Source organism: Lissotriton vulgaris, chromosome 5 (assembly GCF_964263255.1).
Source record: "Lissotriton vulgaris chromosome 5, aLisVul1.2, whole genome shotgun sequence".
Taxonomy (NCBI): domain Eukaryota; kingdom Metazoa; phylum Chordata; class Amphibia; order Caudata; family Salamandridae; genus Lissotriton; species Lissotriton vulgaris.
Window position 1 is genome coordinate 1,930,009,986 of NC_141693.1, and position 19,783 is coordinate 1,930,029,768.

At 47.9% G+C, this 19,783-nt stretch overlaps 2 protein-coding genes and 1 non-coding gene across 5 annotated transcripts in view; 2 read left to right on the forward strand and 1 right to left on the reverse strand.

The window, feature by feature from the left end:
* NFKBIL1 (NFKB inhibitor like 1) overlaps window positions 1-7,546 on the reverse strand; it is a 50,300-nt gene extending 42,754 nt beyond the window's left edge. Inside the window, exon 1 of one of the 2 annotated variants that reach the window (XM_086924551.1) lies at window positions 7,414-7,546. The gene's annotated coding sequence lies outside the window, so the exon portion shown is untranslated. Of the gene's footprint in view, window positions 1-6,676; window positions 7,141-7,413 lie in introns of those variants that run through there. The other variant, XM_086924549.1, reaches the window with a different exon arrangement.
* DDX39B (DExD-box helicase 39B) overlaps window positions 7,461-19,783 on the forward strand; it is an 86,676-nt gene continuing 74,353 nt past the window's right edge. Inside the window, exons 1-2 of one of the 2 annotated variants that reach the window (XM_086924547.1) lie at window positions 7,461-7,611; window positions 16,547-16,811. In XM_086924547.1, the coding sequence (XP_086780673.1) occupies window positions 16,601-16,811 (211 nt within the window). In that variant the 5' untranslated portion in view covers window positions 7,461-7,611; window positions 16,547-16,600. Of the gene's footprint in view, window positions 7,635-16,546; window positions 16,812-19,783 lie in introns of both variants that reach the window. The other variant, XM_086924548.1, reaches the window with a different exon arrangement.
* On the forward strand, window positions 16,232-16,309 carry LOC147717761 (small nucleolar RNA SNORD83). The gene has a single exon (XR_015296333.1). It is a non-coding gene; the product is annotated as a small nucleolar RNA SNORD83 (small nucleolar RNA).

The window sequence follows — 19,783 nt, forward strand, 5'->3', positions numbered from 1 at the left end:
TTTTGCCTTCTGTACCCCTCGTGTGCCCCTGACTCTGTGACATTTTTGCCTCTGATCCTGCACCCATTTTGCCTTCTGTGTCCTGATTCCATTCCCGGTTGCCCCTGGTTCTTGCCGCTGCATCCCCCGTGGCTCCGCCCCCCTCACTGCCCATTCGCTGCCCCTGCCTCCCGCCTCTCAGCTGCTCCTCCCTCCCACCTCCCCATACATGGGGGCCGCTGCGCTGTGAGGAGAGCGACCCTTGAACTTGCCAGGTAGGTTGCTCCCCCACCACACAGCTCCACCTGTGTTCTCCTGCCCGCTGCTGCTGCTGGTAAGTTCACCCCTCTGCTTGCTGTCTCTGTGCCCTTGCCAGCTGTCCCCCTCGCTGCCCCCTGTCTTCTGTGTCAGTCTCCCTCTGCTTGTTGCTCTTTTTTGCCTTCTTCTCCCCTCGTGTGCCCGATACTACACCCGTTTTTGCCTTCTGTACCCCTTGTGTGCTGTACCCCCCTTCTCTTACCCTGTTCTCCCCGCCTGCATCCCATGCGGTCCGCCCCCCTCTTCCCCCATTGGCCTCCCCGCTCCCGCCTCCCAGCTGCACCTCCCTCCCACGCCCCATCTATGGCGGATGCCACGCCGCCGGCACGCTGAAGACTGCGACCAGCGCCAGAACCCCTGGCCCCCGCGGATGCAACAACACCCGACTGAGCTACGATGCCAGCACCCTCCACGCACTCAACACCGGCCGAGAACACACCTGCTACTGGGCCACCCCGAAGCGCACTCAAGGACCCTTAACCTGCCGGAGCTGCAGCTTCACCAGCATCCGGCCAGCCAAACCGCCAACCAAGATACCCAACTAGCTCAACTGCATCCTCCTCAACACACGCAAACACGCCGTCGAACTCTGGGACCTTCTCGACTCCACCATCCCGGACGTCGCCTTCCTGACAGAGACCTGGCTGAACCCCACCTCAGCACCCGACATCGCCATAGCCATCCCGGAAGGCTACAACATTACCCGCAGAGACCGTTCTAACGGAGTAGGAATCGCCATTGTCCACAGTAACACTCTCAGAGTCTCGACCAACACCGACGAACCCTCAGCACCGCCGAACACATGCACTTCTAGATCCACACCGACCCCAACACCACCCTCAGAGGAACCCTCGTCTACAGACCCCGACCGCAGTTCAGTGACTCCATCGTCTACTTCATCAGCACGCACGCACGCCCTCGCCTCCACTGACTACATCCTCCTAGGAGACCTGAACTTCCACCTCGAGAACAACGACGCCAACTCCACCACCCTGATCGACAACCTCGTACTCAGACAGCTCGTGACAACACCCACCCACGCCGCCGGCCACACGCTCGACCCCATCTTCACCGCAAGCCCCCACGTCTCCTTCAACCACACCACCGAACCCCACTGGACATACCACCACTGCATCCATTTCACCTTCAGGAAGCCCACCACGCACCAACGCACTCAACAGAGGCCTCGACGCTGTTGGAGCAAAGTCACCGAAGACCAGCTAACCGCTACCCTCACCCAGAACCTGCCCGTCGACTCCATCGATCCCAACACCGCCGCCCGCAACCTCAGACAATGGATCGACGACTGCGCCAACACCCTCGCCCCGCTCAAGACACCCTCCAACAGCCGCACCAGCAAGAAAGCCACCTGGTTCACCGAAGACCTCCAGGCCTCCAAACGAACATGCCGAAAATTGGAGAAGAACTGGCTTCGCGAACGATCACCGGACAGCTACACATCCCACAAGAACACCACCCGCAGACACCATCAACTCATCAGACCCGACAAGAGGGCCTCCTTCAAGGACCGCTTCAAACAGCTCTTCAACATCGTGAAGGAACTCTCCAACCCCAGCTCCAACACCAACGACATCCCACCTTCGCAAGACCTGTGCGACTCACTGGCCACCTTCTTCCACCGCAAGATTGCCGACATTTACGACCACCCCCACAACCACCACCCCCACAACCACCACCCCCACCAACCGCCTGCTATCCTGGACCAGCGTCAATGACCAGGACACCAGCAAAATCATGAACACCATTCACTCCGGATCACCATTAGATCCATGCCCTCACCACATATTCAACAAAGCCAGCACAGCCATTGCACCCAATCTCTGGAGAATAATCAACATCTCCTTCGAGACAGCAACCTTCCCAGAGAGCTGGAAGCACGCAGAGATCAACTCCTTACTCAAGAAACCAAAGGCGGACCCCAAGAACTTCCGACCCATCTCCCTGCTTCCATTCCCGGCGAAGGTCACCGAGAAAATCGTCAACAAACAACTGACCCGCTACCTCCAGGAGAACAACATCTTGGACTCATCCCAGTCCGGTTTCCACAGCACCGAAACCGCCCTCATCGCGGCCACTGATGACATCAGGGCCTTACTTGACAACGGGAAACAGCGGCCCTCATCCTCCTGGACCTGTCAGCCGCCTTCGACACGGTCTGTCACAACATACTACGAACACGCTTCCACAACGTCGGAATCCAAGAGAAGGCCCTGGACTGGACCACATTGCTCCTCCCTGGCAAAGAACCTGGGAATTAAACCTGGGAATTAAAATTGACAACGGGCTTACGCTCAAATCCCAGGTGTCCACCCTCACAGGGACGTGTTTCGGCATCCTCAGGATGCTTCGAAAGTTTTTTCCTTTGCTTTGAGGAACATCGGAGAATAACTGTAAAGGCCCTCGTCGGATCCAGATTGGATTATGCTAACATTCTGTATCTGGGTCTTCCAGAATATCTCTTACAGCGAATGCAGGTGACTCAGAATGCTGCAGCTTGAGCTATTTTTGGTCTGCATCGTCGAGCCAGTGCTTCAAACCTGCTGCAGTCTCTCCATTGGCTCCCAATACGGAAGAGGATAATGTTTAAGGCTTTGACATTAGCCCACAAAGCCCTCCACGCCACTGGTGCAAAATACCTACAGAAGAGGCTGGATTTTTACCGGCCGACACGATCTTTAAGATCAGAGTCATTGGCACTTGCTGTAGTTCCCCGTATCAAGAAGGCCCGTGTAGGCGGTCGGTCCTTCAGATTCCTGGCCCCTCAATTGTGGAATTCTCTACCGCTGTCTTTACGGTCCACATCCAATCTGCTTGCCTTTAGGAAGGGTTTAAAGACTTGGCTATTCTCTGGTTAGAGCGCCTCTATCCCCATTCTCTGTTTCCTTTGTTATGTTTTACAGTCTCTTTTCTGGGTCTGGAGCTCAAAGCGCCGGGACACTCCTTTGGAGTAGCCGTTGCGCTATACAAGACCCATAAATAACATAACATAACATAACTCAGAGCGTGCGCCTCCCCCCTTCCGCTCCAAAGCCACCGAGATCTTCTGCGGCATACCCTAGGGCTCTTCCCTCAGCCCGACGCTGTTCAACATCTACATGGCACCCCTCGCCCGACAGCACAACCTCAACATCATCTCCTACGCCGACGCCACCCAGCTGATCATCTCCCTCACTAAAGACCCTCACACCGCTAAAACCAACCTCCACGAAGGAATGAAGGACGTCACTGAATGGATGAAGAACAGCCGACTGAAGCTGAACTCCGACAAGACGGAGGTACTCATCCTCGGCCCCACCACCTCAGCCTGGGAAGTCTCCTGGTGGCCGATAACACTGAGCACAGAACCGACACCCACACGAAACTTTGGGGTCATCCTCGATGCCACCCTCTCCATGACTAAGCAGGTCAACGCTGTCTCCTCATCCTGCTTCAACACCCTCCGAATGCTCCGCAGGACCTTCAAGTGGATCCCTACCGAAACGAGAAAAACAGTCACCCAGGCCCTCGTCACCAGCAGGCTGGACCACTGAAACGCCCTCTACGCAGGAACGTCGGCAAAGCTCCTAAGACGACTGCAACGCATCCAGAACGCCTCAGCACGCCTGATCTTGACATCCCCCGCCGCAGCCACATCACCCCCACCTGAGAGACCTGCACTGGCTCCCCGTCATCAAGAGGGTCACTTTCAAGCTCCTCCTCCACACGCACAAAGCTCTCCACAACACCGACCCAGCATACCTCAACAGATGACACAGCTTCTACACCCCCAACCGCCAGCTCCGCAGGCCTCGCACTCGCCACAGACCTTCGCATCTGAAGAACGACCGCCAGCGGCAAATCCTTCTCCCACCTCGCCGCCAAGACCTGGAACACCCTCCCCACAAAACTACGGCAGGCCCAAGACCTACTGGCCTTCAGAAGACTCCTCAAGACCTAGCTCTTCGATCAGTAGCAGCACCCCACCACCCCCTCAGCGCCTTGAGACCGTAACGGGTATGTAATGCGCTTTATGTGTCTTGATTGATTGCTCTCGCCATGCGAGGGCCTTTTGGAATCAATACGGATTCTAAAGCGTGCACGTGGAGGGACAGAAGATGTGCACGCAAGGACTGGATGCTTTACTGGCGGCGTGACACTGGGGACTTTTTGGGGGGCTCGGCAGCAGTGCGGCTCCTGACGGCGGACTCAGCATATAACTTAAGTTTTTATGCACGAGGACTCAGCTACAAAGGTAAGCTTTATCTTGTGTGTGGGATGCTTTTTTCTTTTCTTCATTTGCCGCTACTTTAGTCCCGGCTCAGATGATTGGTGATGTGTTGTAAGACATCGAAGTCTGTGCAGGAGCCGACCACTCACGTCCCCCTGCAATACTCCCACGTCAACTCATTGTATAACTATCCTATCTCCACCCTTTCTTTCCTATCCTCTCTCTTTCTATCATTCTGTCCTTAATCTCCCAGCAAGCCAATGTAAAGGGGTTCAGCTAAACATGTATACCAAGTACCTGTAACTACTGCAGCACCAACCACGTTTGGTTGGTATCTCGTAAAGGAAACGCTAATGTACTTGTCTATAAAATGTATAAAATACTTTGAAATCATAATGCTTGGCTTTGTGTGATTAAAGCTTGAACCCATTCAGCAGGGACAGCTGCAGGTCACCCCACCCGCCACCCCCACTGACAAAGCCTCAGAGCCCAGGAGAGAGTGTACTCGTCCACTGCTCTCCTCTTTGAGTGGGAGACTGCGGTGCTTCTGCTGTGCTCGTTTCTTCCCTGGAATATAGCACAATTGCATTTTACTAAGCGGTGTAGTGGTTTGTGCAGAGTACTGCAAGGAGCTGGGAGTGTGCGCATGGCTTTGCAACCAGATTTGCTGTTGTGCAGGGCAGTGTGTAGTGCTGGTCTCACATGAATGGACACCAAGAAGCGTTGGCCTTGTGAGAATGCTGCATGAGGCGCTCGAGCCCGTGGCTAAACTGGCCACGGTTGGCGTGTAAGGTGCTCGGGCCGCCTGGAAGGTCACTGCAAGGAGCATGAGGTGCGTGGGTAGTGTGAGGAGTAGGGCTGCAATTCCCACCCTGGTAGACCAGTAATGCAGGACAGTGACAACCTCTGTGTGGTTCTCAAGAGTCGGCACCTCTTCATAGGTGCATCAGACGCCCGGGACAAGTCAGCATGCTAGGTTCATCGAGTCCCCATGTACTGGCCGCATGAACACCGTCATGAAGCCTCAGGGTTTTGGGGTGCTGCAAAGGATGTTGTGAAACTGGTTTTGGTAAGAGTGCGGTAAATAAATGAACATAGCCAAACAGACAGAGCAACACATCTTGGTTGTATTGCTCGTCGGTATTATTTCGTGAAAGAAAAACGAAAAATTCAGCAGAACCCAATCCTCTTTTCCAGAGGAAATAGACTATATTATATGGATTATAGATTATATGGATGCCCAGAACAGATGGAAAATGATGCGGGAATTGGCTGGCAAATATTTCTTTAAAACATGTGAGAAAGATGTGGGGCAAATAATGTAACAAAAAGTTTCCTTCAAGACGCAGAGGAAGCTGATATGCGTTATCTTCAGCATGCTTGTTATTCATAGATCCGGGGCCTCGCTATCCAAGACACCGGTCAGCAAGACTGAACGGCAGCCATTGTGGCAGCCATTGTGAAGCTTTGTAAGTGCTATCTTTGAACACTGTCAGGACAGAAGCGCCTGTCGGATATCCTGTGTCGGAAGGGCCTGGCAGGGTGTCAAAAACAGTAGGAAGTAATGTTAATTGTTGTATTTAAGTCAGTCTTCCCCTGAACGGTCGCAGCACAGCATAATCTACGACTTGACATGCTCCATGAGAGACTTCTACGCACTATTTTTGCAAGTTCTTATTATTGCTGTGCACTAAAGAAGTGCAATTTATATACAATTAATAACAAGCATTTGCAATGCAATAGGTCATGCCTTTGTGAGAGTTTGCGCTGCTAGTATTGTAAATAAAAATGCATTTTATTTAAGTGTTGGTTTTCCAAACAGATACAAAAAAGGCATTGTCATTTACAATGCCAATAACTGAAACTCTCTCAAATGCGAGACCTATTGCATTGCAAATGCTTGTTATCATTAATGTAGGGACAATTAGGGGAGCCGGAGACGGACGACTTCTCCTTCACAAACACCGGCGCTAAATATCGACAATGAATTAAATGTATCCAAAGAGCCGTACAGTAAGTTAGGGAATGAACGAGCTACAGGCGCGTATTTACAGCATCCCTTCGTACAAATAACTTAGAAACATTTTAAATAGTTGTGGATTACATGTAAACGTAATGCCCGTGACCGGGAATGCATGCTGAAAACAGTACCTTGAAAATTTATCGAAAAGTACGTTCCCTTCGTCTCCCTAACGCAGGCCCCTTCGGCGGTAGTTGTCGAGATGACAATATAGGAAACACAGCCATGTCGGACGGAAACGGTTCAGGCTCGCAAGGAGGCGCCTATCTTGAACACCTGTCGTCTGCATTCGGTCAAAAGAGGAATGTGTGGAAACTTGAAAGAAGTAACATTTCTAAAGGGAATAAGTATACGATTCAAATCCTTTCCCTTGGACACCCCTTACAATGTTGGTAAGGAGGATATTAAAATGATGTATCTTACCGTTTCGAAGTTTATAAAAACAATAAACAGTTTTATAAATTATTAATAAGTTTGAGAAGAAAAATAAAACTATGGCGCTTCATGGGAATCTAACTTGCAGCGCCCGACTTTAAAGAAAACACCTTAGCGACCTTGGTAAAATGGTCGTCGCGGTAATTAGCGGATCTTAGGCGAGCCGAAACGGCTGCAGTCAGTTCAAAGCCAAGGCCGTTTCCTGAAAGAATAGGGCGGCCATCTTAAAATGGGACAATTTGAAACTCATTTCATTTAATTTCGAAGGAATCCAAGAACAGTTTAGAAGAAATATAGGCCAGATAATTACATAAACGTTAAACAACTGTTGTAAACGAATACGAAGTTTCTAGACGTTGGGGCTCGGCAGAACATTTATTTAAACATTTGATAATAAAAGTTTCTATATGACCAAAAGTTGCGCAAAAAACACCTGTGTGTAACAAGTACAGACAAATACACTGGTTTCAGCCGTCGTATGACCGGGGGCAAGTCTAGGCTCTTCCTGTTTGTTCCGCTCCCGCGCAGAAGCCTCTCTTGTACGTGTCCTGTTCGTCGCCCGCGCGCCGGAAGTGATGGAACTGTAGAACGGGTCTTTCACTTTGACGCCGAGGAACGCTTCTTCTTCGCGGTAGGTGCAAGGCCTTTTAGTAGGTGAGGGGAAGCTTCGCGGCGCGCTCTCGAGCGTTATGACACCACACTCGTCACCTCGCGCCGAAAGTCCACCCTGGGTCCCCTAGCCCTCGCGCTGCGCCTTTGTTTTTTTTTCTCTAGTTTATATACGTGTTTGCGGGGAAAACGAAATGGAGGCTTTACTGGCATTAATCCACCAAGCAGCGCCGCAAAGCCGAGATCTGGGTCAGGATCCTAGTGAGTTTTTAGGCCCCCCAGGATTTTTTTTTACCCGGGCGTCATTTTGAGTATCGACCCAGAGCTCTGGACAGTCCGCCCCCCAATGCGCCTGTATGGTGGGAAAGATTGTGCACGAGGTGACCGCTGCGCATGAGCTACGTGTGTCTCTGGGGAGTTGTGTGTCGGGAAGCTTGCGTTGTCGCAGTGCGACGGTTGGTGGGCTGGCACTGTGGGAATCCGTGTTATCCCCGAGTTATAGCGACGTTGATACTTGGGCAAGAGTATTAATAACTTTTGGTTATTTTTTGGGAATCCTATATATTTTTTAGTGTAGGTCTGTAGAGGAGCTGACATTGGTGCTGTTGTGGTGTTCTGAAGGGCTTCCTGGATTGATTTGGTTAAAGATTTCGCGAGCTGATGGGAGTTTAAGGCGTGTGTTGAAGGAATGTTGCATTTAAATGATTGGAATGGTTGACGAACTGCCTTTTGAGTTAGTTAAGGTTTTCTGTGACCTGGTGTTTAGTATGACATTTTTTAGGGAATTGGGTGCTGAGGGATGTGCATGAGGTGGTGTTTTGGAGTATTGGATAGGACTGCTTTTAATAGCACGTTGCATGACAATTGCACGAATGATTTATTTATAAAGTTTTATATAGCGCTAGCTACACCCGTGGGTATCCGGGCGCTTTACATACCCAAAGGAAAATAAAAATTGCACTACATCGCAGGACAAGAGGCTGCATAAAGATATAAACTAAGACCTCATACTTACGAATACAGTGAAGGGGAGAAAATGCATGTGGTTGAAACAGTCAGATAACCACCCTCCTTAAAGGTCAGAGGTTATTGATGCCTAGGTTGGTTGACTTGGTCAGTAACGTATTGGTTAAGGAGCAGGAGTTTCAGGTCCTTTTTGAAGCAAGAGAAGGAGGGATTGCATCTGAGGTCAATAGCATCCTAGGAACGTTACCAGAGAAGGATTGGCATTGGGTCGTTTTCTTTTTCAGTTTCGGGGGGATTAGAAGAAATTAGTTGGTGCTTCTCAGAGTTCTGGATTTTCCTGCTTTTACCAGTTTGCTCTTTAGGTAGTGGAGGGATTGGGCGTGAAGAGCCTTGTGTGTGATGCAGGCCCGTTTGTAAATACATCTACCTTCCATGGGAAGCCAGCTGAGTTAGTTGAGGGTATGTCTGATGTGTTCAAATCTTTTTACACTAGTTATGAGTTGCACTGCCGTGTTCAGAACCTACCTTAGTGGGGCTAGGTGAGCTTTTGGTGAACCTGTTAGGATGGCATTCCCATTGTCCAGTTTAGAAAGGACTAAGGATTGTACAATTGTCTTGAGATCATCCTGGGGAATCAAAGGTTTAATTTTCTTGAGGTGTTTTAGAGAGTAAAGGGCACATTTTGAAGTCTGTAGACTGATGCCACGCTACCGTGCCGGCCGACCGATTGTCCAAAACCAATCAGGAAATAAGACTGGGGACAGGTGATACTGACTGACCTTTTACTGTGAGAATTCAGTAATCAACTTTAGAATAAACGACATACATGGTATTTGAAATCTCAGATACAGTCAGAAATTATGAGACTTTAAAGGGAGAATCAACACTGATGAATGAATTCAGCACAGAGCGCAAGAAAAGGTGTTTTTTGCCCAGAAGAAGTCCGAGAGGATGAAACGCATTGGCTACGGTCTTTGTCTTGCTTAAAAAGGATCTATGAATAAAGAATTTGATGAAAACCACTCCGCTGAGCTGCCATTCATTTGAAGAAATGTGGTTTACAAATGTGTATATAAAACTAAATACTTGTTGTAAACTTCAACTGAAATTAGAGTGCTGGACCATTGTGTGTTGCTTATCCAGGGTACTGCCTAGTGACTTTACTGAGTCGGGTAGGACGAGGGAGCAGTTTAGAGAAACCAGATTCTTGAGCCAGTCATGAATAGGTCGGTGGTTACTTTTCAGAGAGAACTGTATTCATTCCGTTTTGTCCGTGTTCAGCTTTAAGTGGTTTGCGTTAAACCAGGTTTGGATCTTGGTTAGCATGACATTGAGGTGTTGGACGTCGCATGGTGAATTGATTTTGTTGTATATATGTGTCATCTACATAAAGGTGGTATTGAACCCCTGCTTGTTTCAGAATAATTGCAAGGGGTTCCATTAAGAAATTGAAGAGGGATGATGAGAGGATTGATCCTTGTGGGACTCCAAGTTTGACTCTTGTTTGTAAGTTTGACTCTTGTTTGTACTGAGAGACAGGAGTTGATTTTAATTTGTTGTGAACTGTGCTGAAGGAAGGAAGTGAACCATTCTAGTACTGTGCCATTAACGCCAGAGCGCCTCTACAGAATCTCAAGTAGAGCTGGGTGGTTTTTATTGTGTTGAATGCCGCTGATAAGTCGATAAGGAGACAGACCTCCCTTTCAGATATTATCTGAAATATTGAGCATCGCTGTTTCAGTGCTACAACCTTTCCTGAAACCCGATTGGAAGTTGTCAAGGAGGTTGAAGTCATCAATGTGTTAATTGAGTTGTTGGAGAACGCACTTCTCTAATGTTTTAGCTAGGAACAGAAGGTTGGAGATATGTCTGAGGTTGTTGAGCTCGTTGGGGTCGGCTCCTGGTGTCTTGAGTATATTGGGGATTTGTCCTAGTTGTAGGGAGTCTGGGACACAACCTGATGAGTGAGAAGTGTTGGCGATTTTTGTTCAGAAAGGGGCAATGATGTGGTTGAGTTTTTTTACTATTGTGGATGGCGAGGGGATACATAGTGTGGGAAGCAGGCTTTAAGCTGGCAATTATATTGAAGACTTCGATTTCTGACATGAATTTGAAGTTTGACCAATTAGTGCAATTTTTCGGTCTCGGCTGGGCGTGGGAGCGCAAAGCGCTCTTCGAGATATATTGGTTTAAAAACATTCTAAAGGGGACTCTAAGCCCCGCCTTTCCATTAGGTAGCGTCAACATTAATGGTAAATGCTGGCTTCCCAATGGGAAGGAGTGTTTTTGGGTGCCACCCTGTCTGTTTTTCGGACAGCCCCTCTGGACACCATGGCCTGTGTTTGCGGCTGTCGTGAAGACTTTTCTTATCTGCTTGTTTATCTAATAAGCAAATAAAAAAATTCTTCATCACAGCTGTGAAGCAGGCACGAAGAGCGGAGGCCCAGGGGGTCACGGGGAGTGCAGCTCCCCCACCCCACACCGGCCTGGCTCTCCCTCCAAGCGTCTGCCGGCAGCCACTGTAACCACCCACCCTCATCTTCTTACTGCAGGGCGTGCAGGCCAGGCTGCAGCTCGGAGGATGAACCCCTTACTTTTTAGGCGCACAATAAAGCTTTGTGTGCTACGGGCTGCGCTTGTGGAAAGCGGTTCATTAAGGTGTGTAGCAAAGCAAAATTAATGTGATTTTCAAAAGACAGGGGTGATCACATCAGGAGAACGGGGCAGTGGACTTGGGAACGTTTACATTATTTTTTGCAAATTAAATAACTCTGAAAGTAAACAGGTATAAGTACGTCGTGTCATATTTGTTAGAATAATAACAGTCACAGCCTCCTTCCTCCGTTCGTGTTTTGCATTAAACGACCCCCAATGCCCACTTGGTTCATTCGCCCGTTGCACACTCAGGAATCATAGAAACTGACCGACAGGTCTGCTTCCGGTGTCATTGCAAATATTGAGTGGCAACAGAATCTAATGCGATGTGCGCAGAAAGAGCGGCTTGAAGCTGTCCTATCTTGATAGAGGGAAGAAAGTCGGAAAGAAGCACATGCCTCTCAGACCCTGCTGCAGCACTGTACAGCGCCTAGAGGTCCCTTCCTCCCAGATATCCTGCCCTGGGCTCCTTCTACCAGTAGTAGGGTTGGAATATATCTGCATTCCACTGCAGATCCCAGTGCGCAGATCCTTGTGCAGATTCCGGTGCGCAGGACATTGCACTAAAGACTATATAACCGGCAGAAAGTTCATGTCCCATCGTCTCTTTACAGGTGAAGAAACCCTTCCCACCTAGAACAAGGGAATGTGTCCGAAGTATCAGATCCTCAATCACATGATTTTAACAAGCATTTGCAATGCAATAGGTCTCGCATTTACTCAAGTTTAAGCTATTGGCATTGTAAAAGACAATGCGTATTATTTTTGTTTTTTAAAACATAAATTAAAGGGATTGTCATTTACAATCCCAATAGCTTAAACTTGCGTAAATGCGAGACCTATTACATTGCAAATGCTTGTTCAGTAGGAAGCAGTCCTGGTTGTCCGTGGTATGATTTTGATCTGTTTGGTCAGGAGTGGTTAAAGGGGGGCAGGTTGCGAGGGAGGGAGGATTAGAGGCTTGGATGAAGGATTGCTCAATTTTTGTGACTTTATCTGTGAAGAAGCTGGCGATTTCTTCGCATCGATCCTTGGTGGCTATTATTTCTTGGGGGCAGGGGCGGGTGCAGTTGGTTTGCCTTTTAACAATGTTGAAAAGTTCTTTGTCTATTCTTCGCTTGGTCTAGATGGCTGCGGAAGAACGTGGCCTTTTCTCTAAAACTGTGTTTTTTATATGCCAGCCAAGTTGACCTAAGTTTCTCTAGGCAGAGAGTCGAAGGGTTTAGTCTCCAAACCCTTTCCAAATGAGTTGTCGCCTTTGGTTATTATGATCTACGTTGAACCAGGATTTAGATTTGGTAGATCTCACATTTTTGAGTTTGAGTGGCGCTACTTGATCTCACACCTCTGTCATTGTAGAATTAAAGTGGGCTGTGAGGTCATCGGCTGTCCTCTTGGAATGCTGGGGTTGTAGGTGGGCATGCATCCTGGATTTCAGTTCGGGTTTAGGGACTGCTTTGATGTTCCTAGTCCAGTGCTTTGGTTTGTCATATCGTATTGGTTGGTTTCTGACAGGTGGGTCAATATTAACCAGTTGGCTGCGCTGAACGTTCTGCGCCAGTGCAGAACGCTCTGAGAAACGGGCGGGGGCCGAGTCGACCTACGGTCTTGCGCAGCACTGCCGAGGTAGTGCTCCCGACGCCCGTTGGCCGATAGCAGCAGCCAATGGGTTAAACAGTATTATATTTATTATTACCACTTATAAAGCGCACGGCTACCCCCAATGGGGGTGTCCCGGCGCTAGCAGCAGCAGGATGGTGGTAGCTAAGCGATTCAGGGAAGGCTGAACAGCCACGTTTTCAATGTTTTCCTGAACAGGCTCTCTGTCTTGGCTTTCCTGAAGTGTATCTGCATGGTGTTCCAGAGTGCAGCTGTTTTTACAGATAATGAGCACCCACCGATTCTCGCTTTTTTGTAACGAGGAGCTACTAGTAGTTCATGGAGTTTGGATCTGAGGGCCCTAGTCTGGGTATAGTTATGTATTCTTGCTTTAAGTTAGTTAGGGCCTCTCTCCCTCAGAGCCTTGTATGGTTTGGCTAGCGCTTTAAACGCTATTCTTTTCTTCACTGGAAGCCAGTGGAGGCTCTGCAGATGGGGTGGGGGGGGGGGGGGGGGGGGGGGGAGAGATGTGATTATGGAGTGGGACGTTCCTGATCAACCTTGCAGCTGAGTTTTGGATGATCTAAAGTTTCCCAATTAAATATGCAGGGAGGCCCAAATGCAGACTGTTGACATAGTCGAATTGTGAGGTGATCAGAGCATGAACCACCGTCTTCCTGCTTCGAGTTTTTAGTTTCCAGAAACATTGAGAGGAGATATGATTGACCTGTGCTTTGCCTGTGAGTCAACTTTGAAACCCAGTTTTTTTGCCACCTGAACAGGTTCGGGGGGGGGGGGGGGGGGGGAGTTGAGGTCTACTTGCCACTAAAGTTCTGATCTTGGCGGCTGCATCTGGTTGAAAAATAGCACCTCTGTTTTATCTGTGTTTATATTCGGTATGAGGTGATGGTCAGACCAGTCAATGGGAGAAATCGATCATTTTCGGTGGTGACAGTATCCAGTGTTGCTCCTTTGATGTGTGTTGGATCATTGCAGAGTTTTTTGAGGTTGGTAATTTCAAGCAGGTTGGAGAGGTTCTGTGCTGTGGTGTCTTCTGGGTTGTTCCAGTGGACATTGAAGTCACCCAGGAACACGTCTTCAGTGTCTGATAGGGAGAAGTGAGTTATTAGGTCGGTTAGTTTTTCAGTGAAGATGGTACGTTCACCAGGAAGATGGTAGATGATATGAAATTTGATGGGCGTGGTGCCTTTCACTGTAAGGTCAACACCTAGGTTCTCAAGAGTCCCGTATTCTGTGGATTTTAATCGGTGAGCTGTTTCTTCTTTGTGAATGATAGCTAGGCCGCCACCTGTTTTGATCGGTCTGTCGTGTCTGATGATGATGTAGCCTGGAGGGGTGAAAAAGTCTAGGATAGGGGTAGAATGGTCATTGAGCCAGGATTCTGTGAGGAATGCGATGTCTATTATGATGATACTTAACTTTGACGGTGATCTGTACGTGTTTTGGACTTGGTGTTGTATATGCACTGGTATTGATGTTAGGCTGACATGTTTTTACTGTTAGACAGGTGTTAGCTGAAAGATTGCTAATGTGATTTTTAGCTGGGATAAAGATCTTGGGGTAAGAGTACATCAATGAGAGTGTGAGGGTCTGGGATTTGATAGGGGTTGGCAGAAAAGAAGCCCAGGTAACGATCTAAAGTTTACTTTAGCAATGGTCCAATCTGCTTTTCATATCTTGTGTACTTTACTATGCATCTTCACTGGTACTCTGGTCCTTGCTGTTGAACCAGCATGAATGTGCTGTGTGGAATGTTGGCGTGTATGGTGATGCAATGTATTGCTTGGGTGCCTGTGAGGTGGAGCGTGCCAGTTGAAGTATGGGCTGATCAGCAATACGGCTGCTCCTAGTGGGGCTACCCTAAGAACCCACTATGAACACTAATCTGCAACTATGACCAATAAATCATCTTCTAAAATTACACCTCGGCTACCAGACTTTCTTTTCAGTACATTTTCTTGTAATGCAATGTACCAATATTGTTAGATCACAGCCTTGATAAAGTCCATTGCAAACAAAACCTGTTGACTGTTGTATTCTCACCAAGTTGTTTACTTGTGTCTTTCATTCCAGTCCAAAATATGGGGTGATGGATGGAATGCTTGAATGAATCTCAGCCACCGGCACTCGCTTGGGGCCGCATCCCAGTCCATTGTTTTCCACATACTGTGCCGCCTCCAGTTTGAACCTAGTCATATGCAAATCAGTCTTGCCCCTGCTCCTCATGGGAACAGTCTAACCGAATTGCAAAGTCCGTTCCTCCCTGAACTGGAACACAAGCAATCTGGGTCCGGTTTCATTCCTCTTAGGGCTCGTCAGCTAGCTATAGCTTGGTTCCAGAGGCAAAAGTAGCCTAGGACCCACATCCGGGCATACCTGACGCACCTAGAGCGTCAGATGCAAAAACAGGGTGATGGATAGAATGCCTGAATTAATCTCAGACCCTGGAAATTGCTCGGACCGCTTCCCAGTCGATCGTTTTTCACCCACTATGCCACCTCCATTTGGACCAATCCATGTGCAGACTAGTCTTGACCTTACTCCTCAAGGGAACAGTCCAGCCCGAACTGCCAAGCTAGATCTTCCTTGAACCGGAACACAAGCAACCTAGGACCGGTCTTGGGTTGCTTGTGTTCTGGTTCAGAGGGCCTGGATTGGCAGTTCGAGCTTGACTGTTCTATTGGCGCATGATCAGGAGAGATTTGCATCTAGCTGGGTCTATTCTGAGGTGGCATGATGCGCAAAAGAACAGTATGTTGGAATGCTATTCCTAGCTATTGCTAGTGGTTATATTTGGTGCAAGCATCCTTCCATCACATCTTTTGTTTTTCATTCCAGTTCGGCACTAGCCAGCACAAGAAAAAAAACGTTTACTGCTTTAACTTTGTTCGTCCATGGACACAGCCTACATTTTTACCTCTCGACTTTGCTTCTTTTATGTGTATGCTGTCTGTTTGCTATGAATTTCAGATTGCTCCATATAACCAATGTTATATGGTGGTGAAGCAGTTCCTTCTGTTGCACCAGGCTTTGTACAATCATCAGATATAAACTTTTGTAGTAAGCATCTGACGTGTTGGGGATGTTAATTGGCAATTATAAATACATTTGTAGGTTAAATTGTGATTGCACAAATAGTGTAGGTTTGAGTGAACAGTCCAACATATTGGTCCCATACTTTCTAGTCTGAGTTTAAGCTGGATGCGTATTTATCACATGGATAATGAATTGGTGGCAACATTTATTCCAGCCAATGCCTTTGCATCCAAGATTACATTGCTTTACCACCATTCTTTTGCTGGACACAAGAAAGATGCCTTTTGTACCTCTCATACCGGTATAATTTGAAAGTAGATCAGTCTACTTCTGGACTTTGTCGTTCCATTTTGCATCGGTGAGCAGCGATAGGATGCATACACATGGATTAGTAGCACCTGGTGCAAGGATGACCATATATCAATCATCCATGCCTGATGGCTTGCATAGGCGCACAATCACCTAGACAGATCCTCCTCACAGTAGCAGTATTTCCAGGTGAAATAGAATGTTGGTAGCTTTTGTTCATGTTTCCTGGCGAGACGTTCATTGTAATAATTCTAGGGCACTTATGGTGTTCCCACGCTTGCTGAGTTATTCCATGAAGTGTTGTGCTATATGCAATGTCTCTCAATGTGGAGTCCTCTAACTATGCTCAATGTACTATTCCTAACCTGCAGATCACCTGTATCAAACCTACCATCCCTCTTTGAGACCACTTCACTGTGGGCACTATGGCAGAGAATGACGTGGACAACGAGCTCCTTGACTATGAAGATGACGAAGTGGAGAACCAGGCAGGAGCAGACACAGCTGAGGTCCCATCTAAGAAGGAGGTGAAGGGCTCCTACGTCTCTATTCACAGTTCTGGTTTCCGGGATTTCCTTCTGAAGCCTGAGCTACTGCGTGCCATCGTGGACTGTGGATTTGAGCACCCCTCTGAAGGTAAGGTACAATTACCCAACACTGACCTGCTGGTGTTCAAAGTCTTCTTATACAAGACGATCTTCTTAAGCAGGGTGACCTTTATATTTGAGAGGCTGGGAAAAGAAGTTTGTTGGCCAAATGATGTAAACATAGACATTAGCAGACACTACAAAGATGAGTCTATCACCCTTCACTGATGACTAGCAGTTGTAGTCCATTCCAAGATCTCCTTGACCTTTTCATGGTTTCGAAGCTTAATTAGTCTATTTTTGTCAGTTGTTTTAAAGTCTGACCTTTAAATTTGCTTTGCTAGATACATGATTCTATAGGGCACACCTAGCTAAATTCAGTGTAGCACGGTATAATTATAACATTTGGGGTTGGCAGGGGAGGTAGCTGGGTTGTGGATGATTAATGCATTGTGATGTCATGTTTCTGGGTGTGTCTTCAACTGATCTTAAATTCGAGCAGTATTTGGGCGTTACTGGTTGAGACTTGAATCTCCACTTTGACAATCCCGGATATAAAGTGGCTAGCGAATTAGCACTCTACCTCGCAGCGTACCAGCTTCATCTCATTAACCGCCAACCCAGCCACACGAAAGGTCATCTCCTAGACCCCATCTTCTCGAACCTTTCCGAACTCATAGCACTGGAGCCTGTACCCGTGCCCTGGTCTGATCACTTTTTAGTCCCACTCAGCTGGCACATCCCCGCCAATCCTCGCCCTAGACCAGCCCCTAGCACCCTCGAACGTCCCTGGTCGAAATTATCTATGGAAGAGTGGAGGCAACAATTGGAACTCTCCTTGCCCCCACTTGACCTCGGCCCTTCTATAGCAGACATGAAGTTCTCTGCGTGGATTGAGAAGTCACTGGATATAGTTCTCCCTAGGAAAACTGCTTCTAAACAAGAGGGAAAGACCAAATCCCCCTGGTTTACCAAGGAGCTTCGCCTCTTAAAAAAACAATGCAAAAACTCAGAAAGAGCATGGAGGAAAGAATGATACCTATAAAAAAAGAATACAGGTAATCTATCTTAGCCTAGAAAACGGCCTTCAAATCCACCCAGGCTGCCTTCTTCGAAGAAAAAATCAGACCCTCCTCCAGCTCGTCCAGGGAAACTTTTCGCATTGTGAAAAGACTCCTCAAATCCGGTGAATTACTTCACTTCTCCCAGACGGGCTTCCACCCTGGTCAGGGCACTGAAACTGCTCTGATAGCAGTGGTGGAAAAGGCCAGAAAGATCCTCGACTCAGGAGGATCAGTGGAAGTGATCCTCCTGGATCTGAGAGCTGCCTTTGACACGGTGAACCATCATACCCTGGTCCACCGGCTCAAGGGAGTGGGAGTCACCGGGTTGGCCCTGTCCTGGCTGAAATCCTTCCTCCATAACAGGACCTTCCAAGTCCTAGAGGGCAACACCAAATCCCAAGCTACTCCTCTGCACTGTGGCGTCCCCCGGGGCTCATCTCTGAGCCCCACGCTCTTCAATGTGTACATGTCCCCCCTGGAGAAAATAGTTACCCCTCATGGTATTACAGGGGTGGGGAATTCATATCGCCCGACGCCCAGGACATATTGTTTGCTGACAGGGACAACAAGTCTTTGTTTTTATTGTCCCTCGGACAAGTAGGCTCAACTTTCTGCAGCAAAAACCTTTCACAGCACAGAAGACTTAAAATCCTTCTAACCGGCTTCCAAATGCGTGCTGAGTTTATTGACATAACTTTCTAAGACTTAATAGCCCTTTGAATTTCCGACAATGCCCAGAAGTGCTTCCCTCCTTTCTGACCACAGCGCGCGGCACTGACATCCTTTTGAAGGTTGCAGGGCTGTCCTGGCGTACGAGTTTGGAAAAGAAAAAAAAACGTCTGTGCTTACACAGTTTCATTCCGGGTGCAAGGCTGCCACTCACAACTGCACTCTGAAGGCATTTAGGCCCGTCACCGTTGCTTGTAACCAGAATGCGCAAGTACTGCCTTTCACAATAATCTTGTGTTTCCGAGTCTCTGCACTCCCCAAAGCCTGCCAATGTGGCCCCTTCCTTCAGAGGTCATTGCCCTTGAGCCTTTGGTGTTAAGCACTCGGCCTATCACCATCAGCAGCAGAAATCGCGGCTGCTCTCACCACCACTGCAGCTATTAAGGGGCTCATCGGAGCTATTATCAGATCTGAGCCCACTAGGTAAGAGGCAGCAAAGGAACAGTGAAATATAAATGGTAAAGTTGCCTTTTCTGTAAACTTTGACGGTCGACAAAATATTGTGCCCAGCCCCACATCAAAAAAGTGTTGTCAAAATCCACTTTTTGATGTGGGGGCTCGCACAATGTTATAGCATGTAGTTTATGGAAAATGAATCTTTACAAATTTCGACTTAAGCATTTATATTTATATTTTTACCATGCTGTTGCTGCCTCTCTTACCTAGTGGACTGAGTTCTGATAAAAAACATTTTAGACCTATTTATTTATGCGTGTGTTTGTGAGCATAGGCACATTCTTTTATAGGATTCTGACAACACTTTTTATTGTTTTAGTGAATTGAAAGCTCGTGAGGTTCTAATGCTAAATCTACTGATTAAGGGACCCCCACCAATAAGACCTTGGGCATAGTGAACCCCTCTCTATAGCAGCTATACCAGAGTTTTTTATGGGCCTCTCATCTGCAACTTGACAGATTAGAGACCATGATTAACTAAAAGAAAAACTTATGTTGCTAGAAAAGGCAGAGAAGGGTGGAAAAGGGGCAAAAGATAGATGAGTGGGTGAATGTATGGGTGGATGAAAGGATGGATGGATGGTTGGGTGAAAGGGTGGATGGGTATGTGAAAGTATAGATGGATAATTGGGTGACGGGATGGGTGGATGAGTGGGTGAAAAGCTGGGTGGGTGAGAGAATGAGGGCTTTGTGTATGTGAGTGAAAGAATGTGTAGCTGGGTGGATGAAATGTTGACAAAATAAAAGGAAATCCGAGATGGATGGATGGATG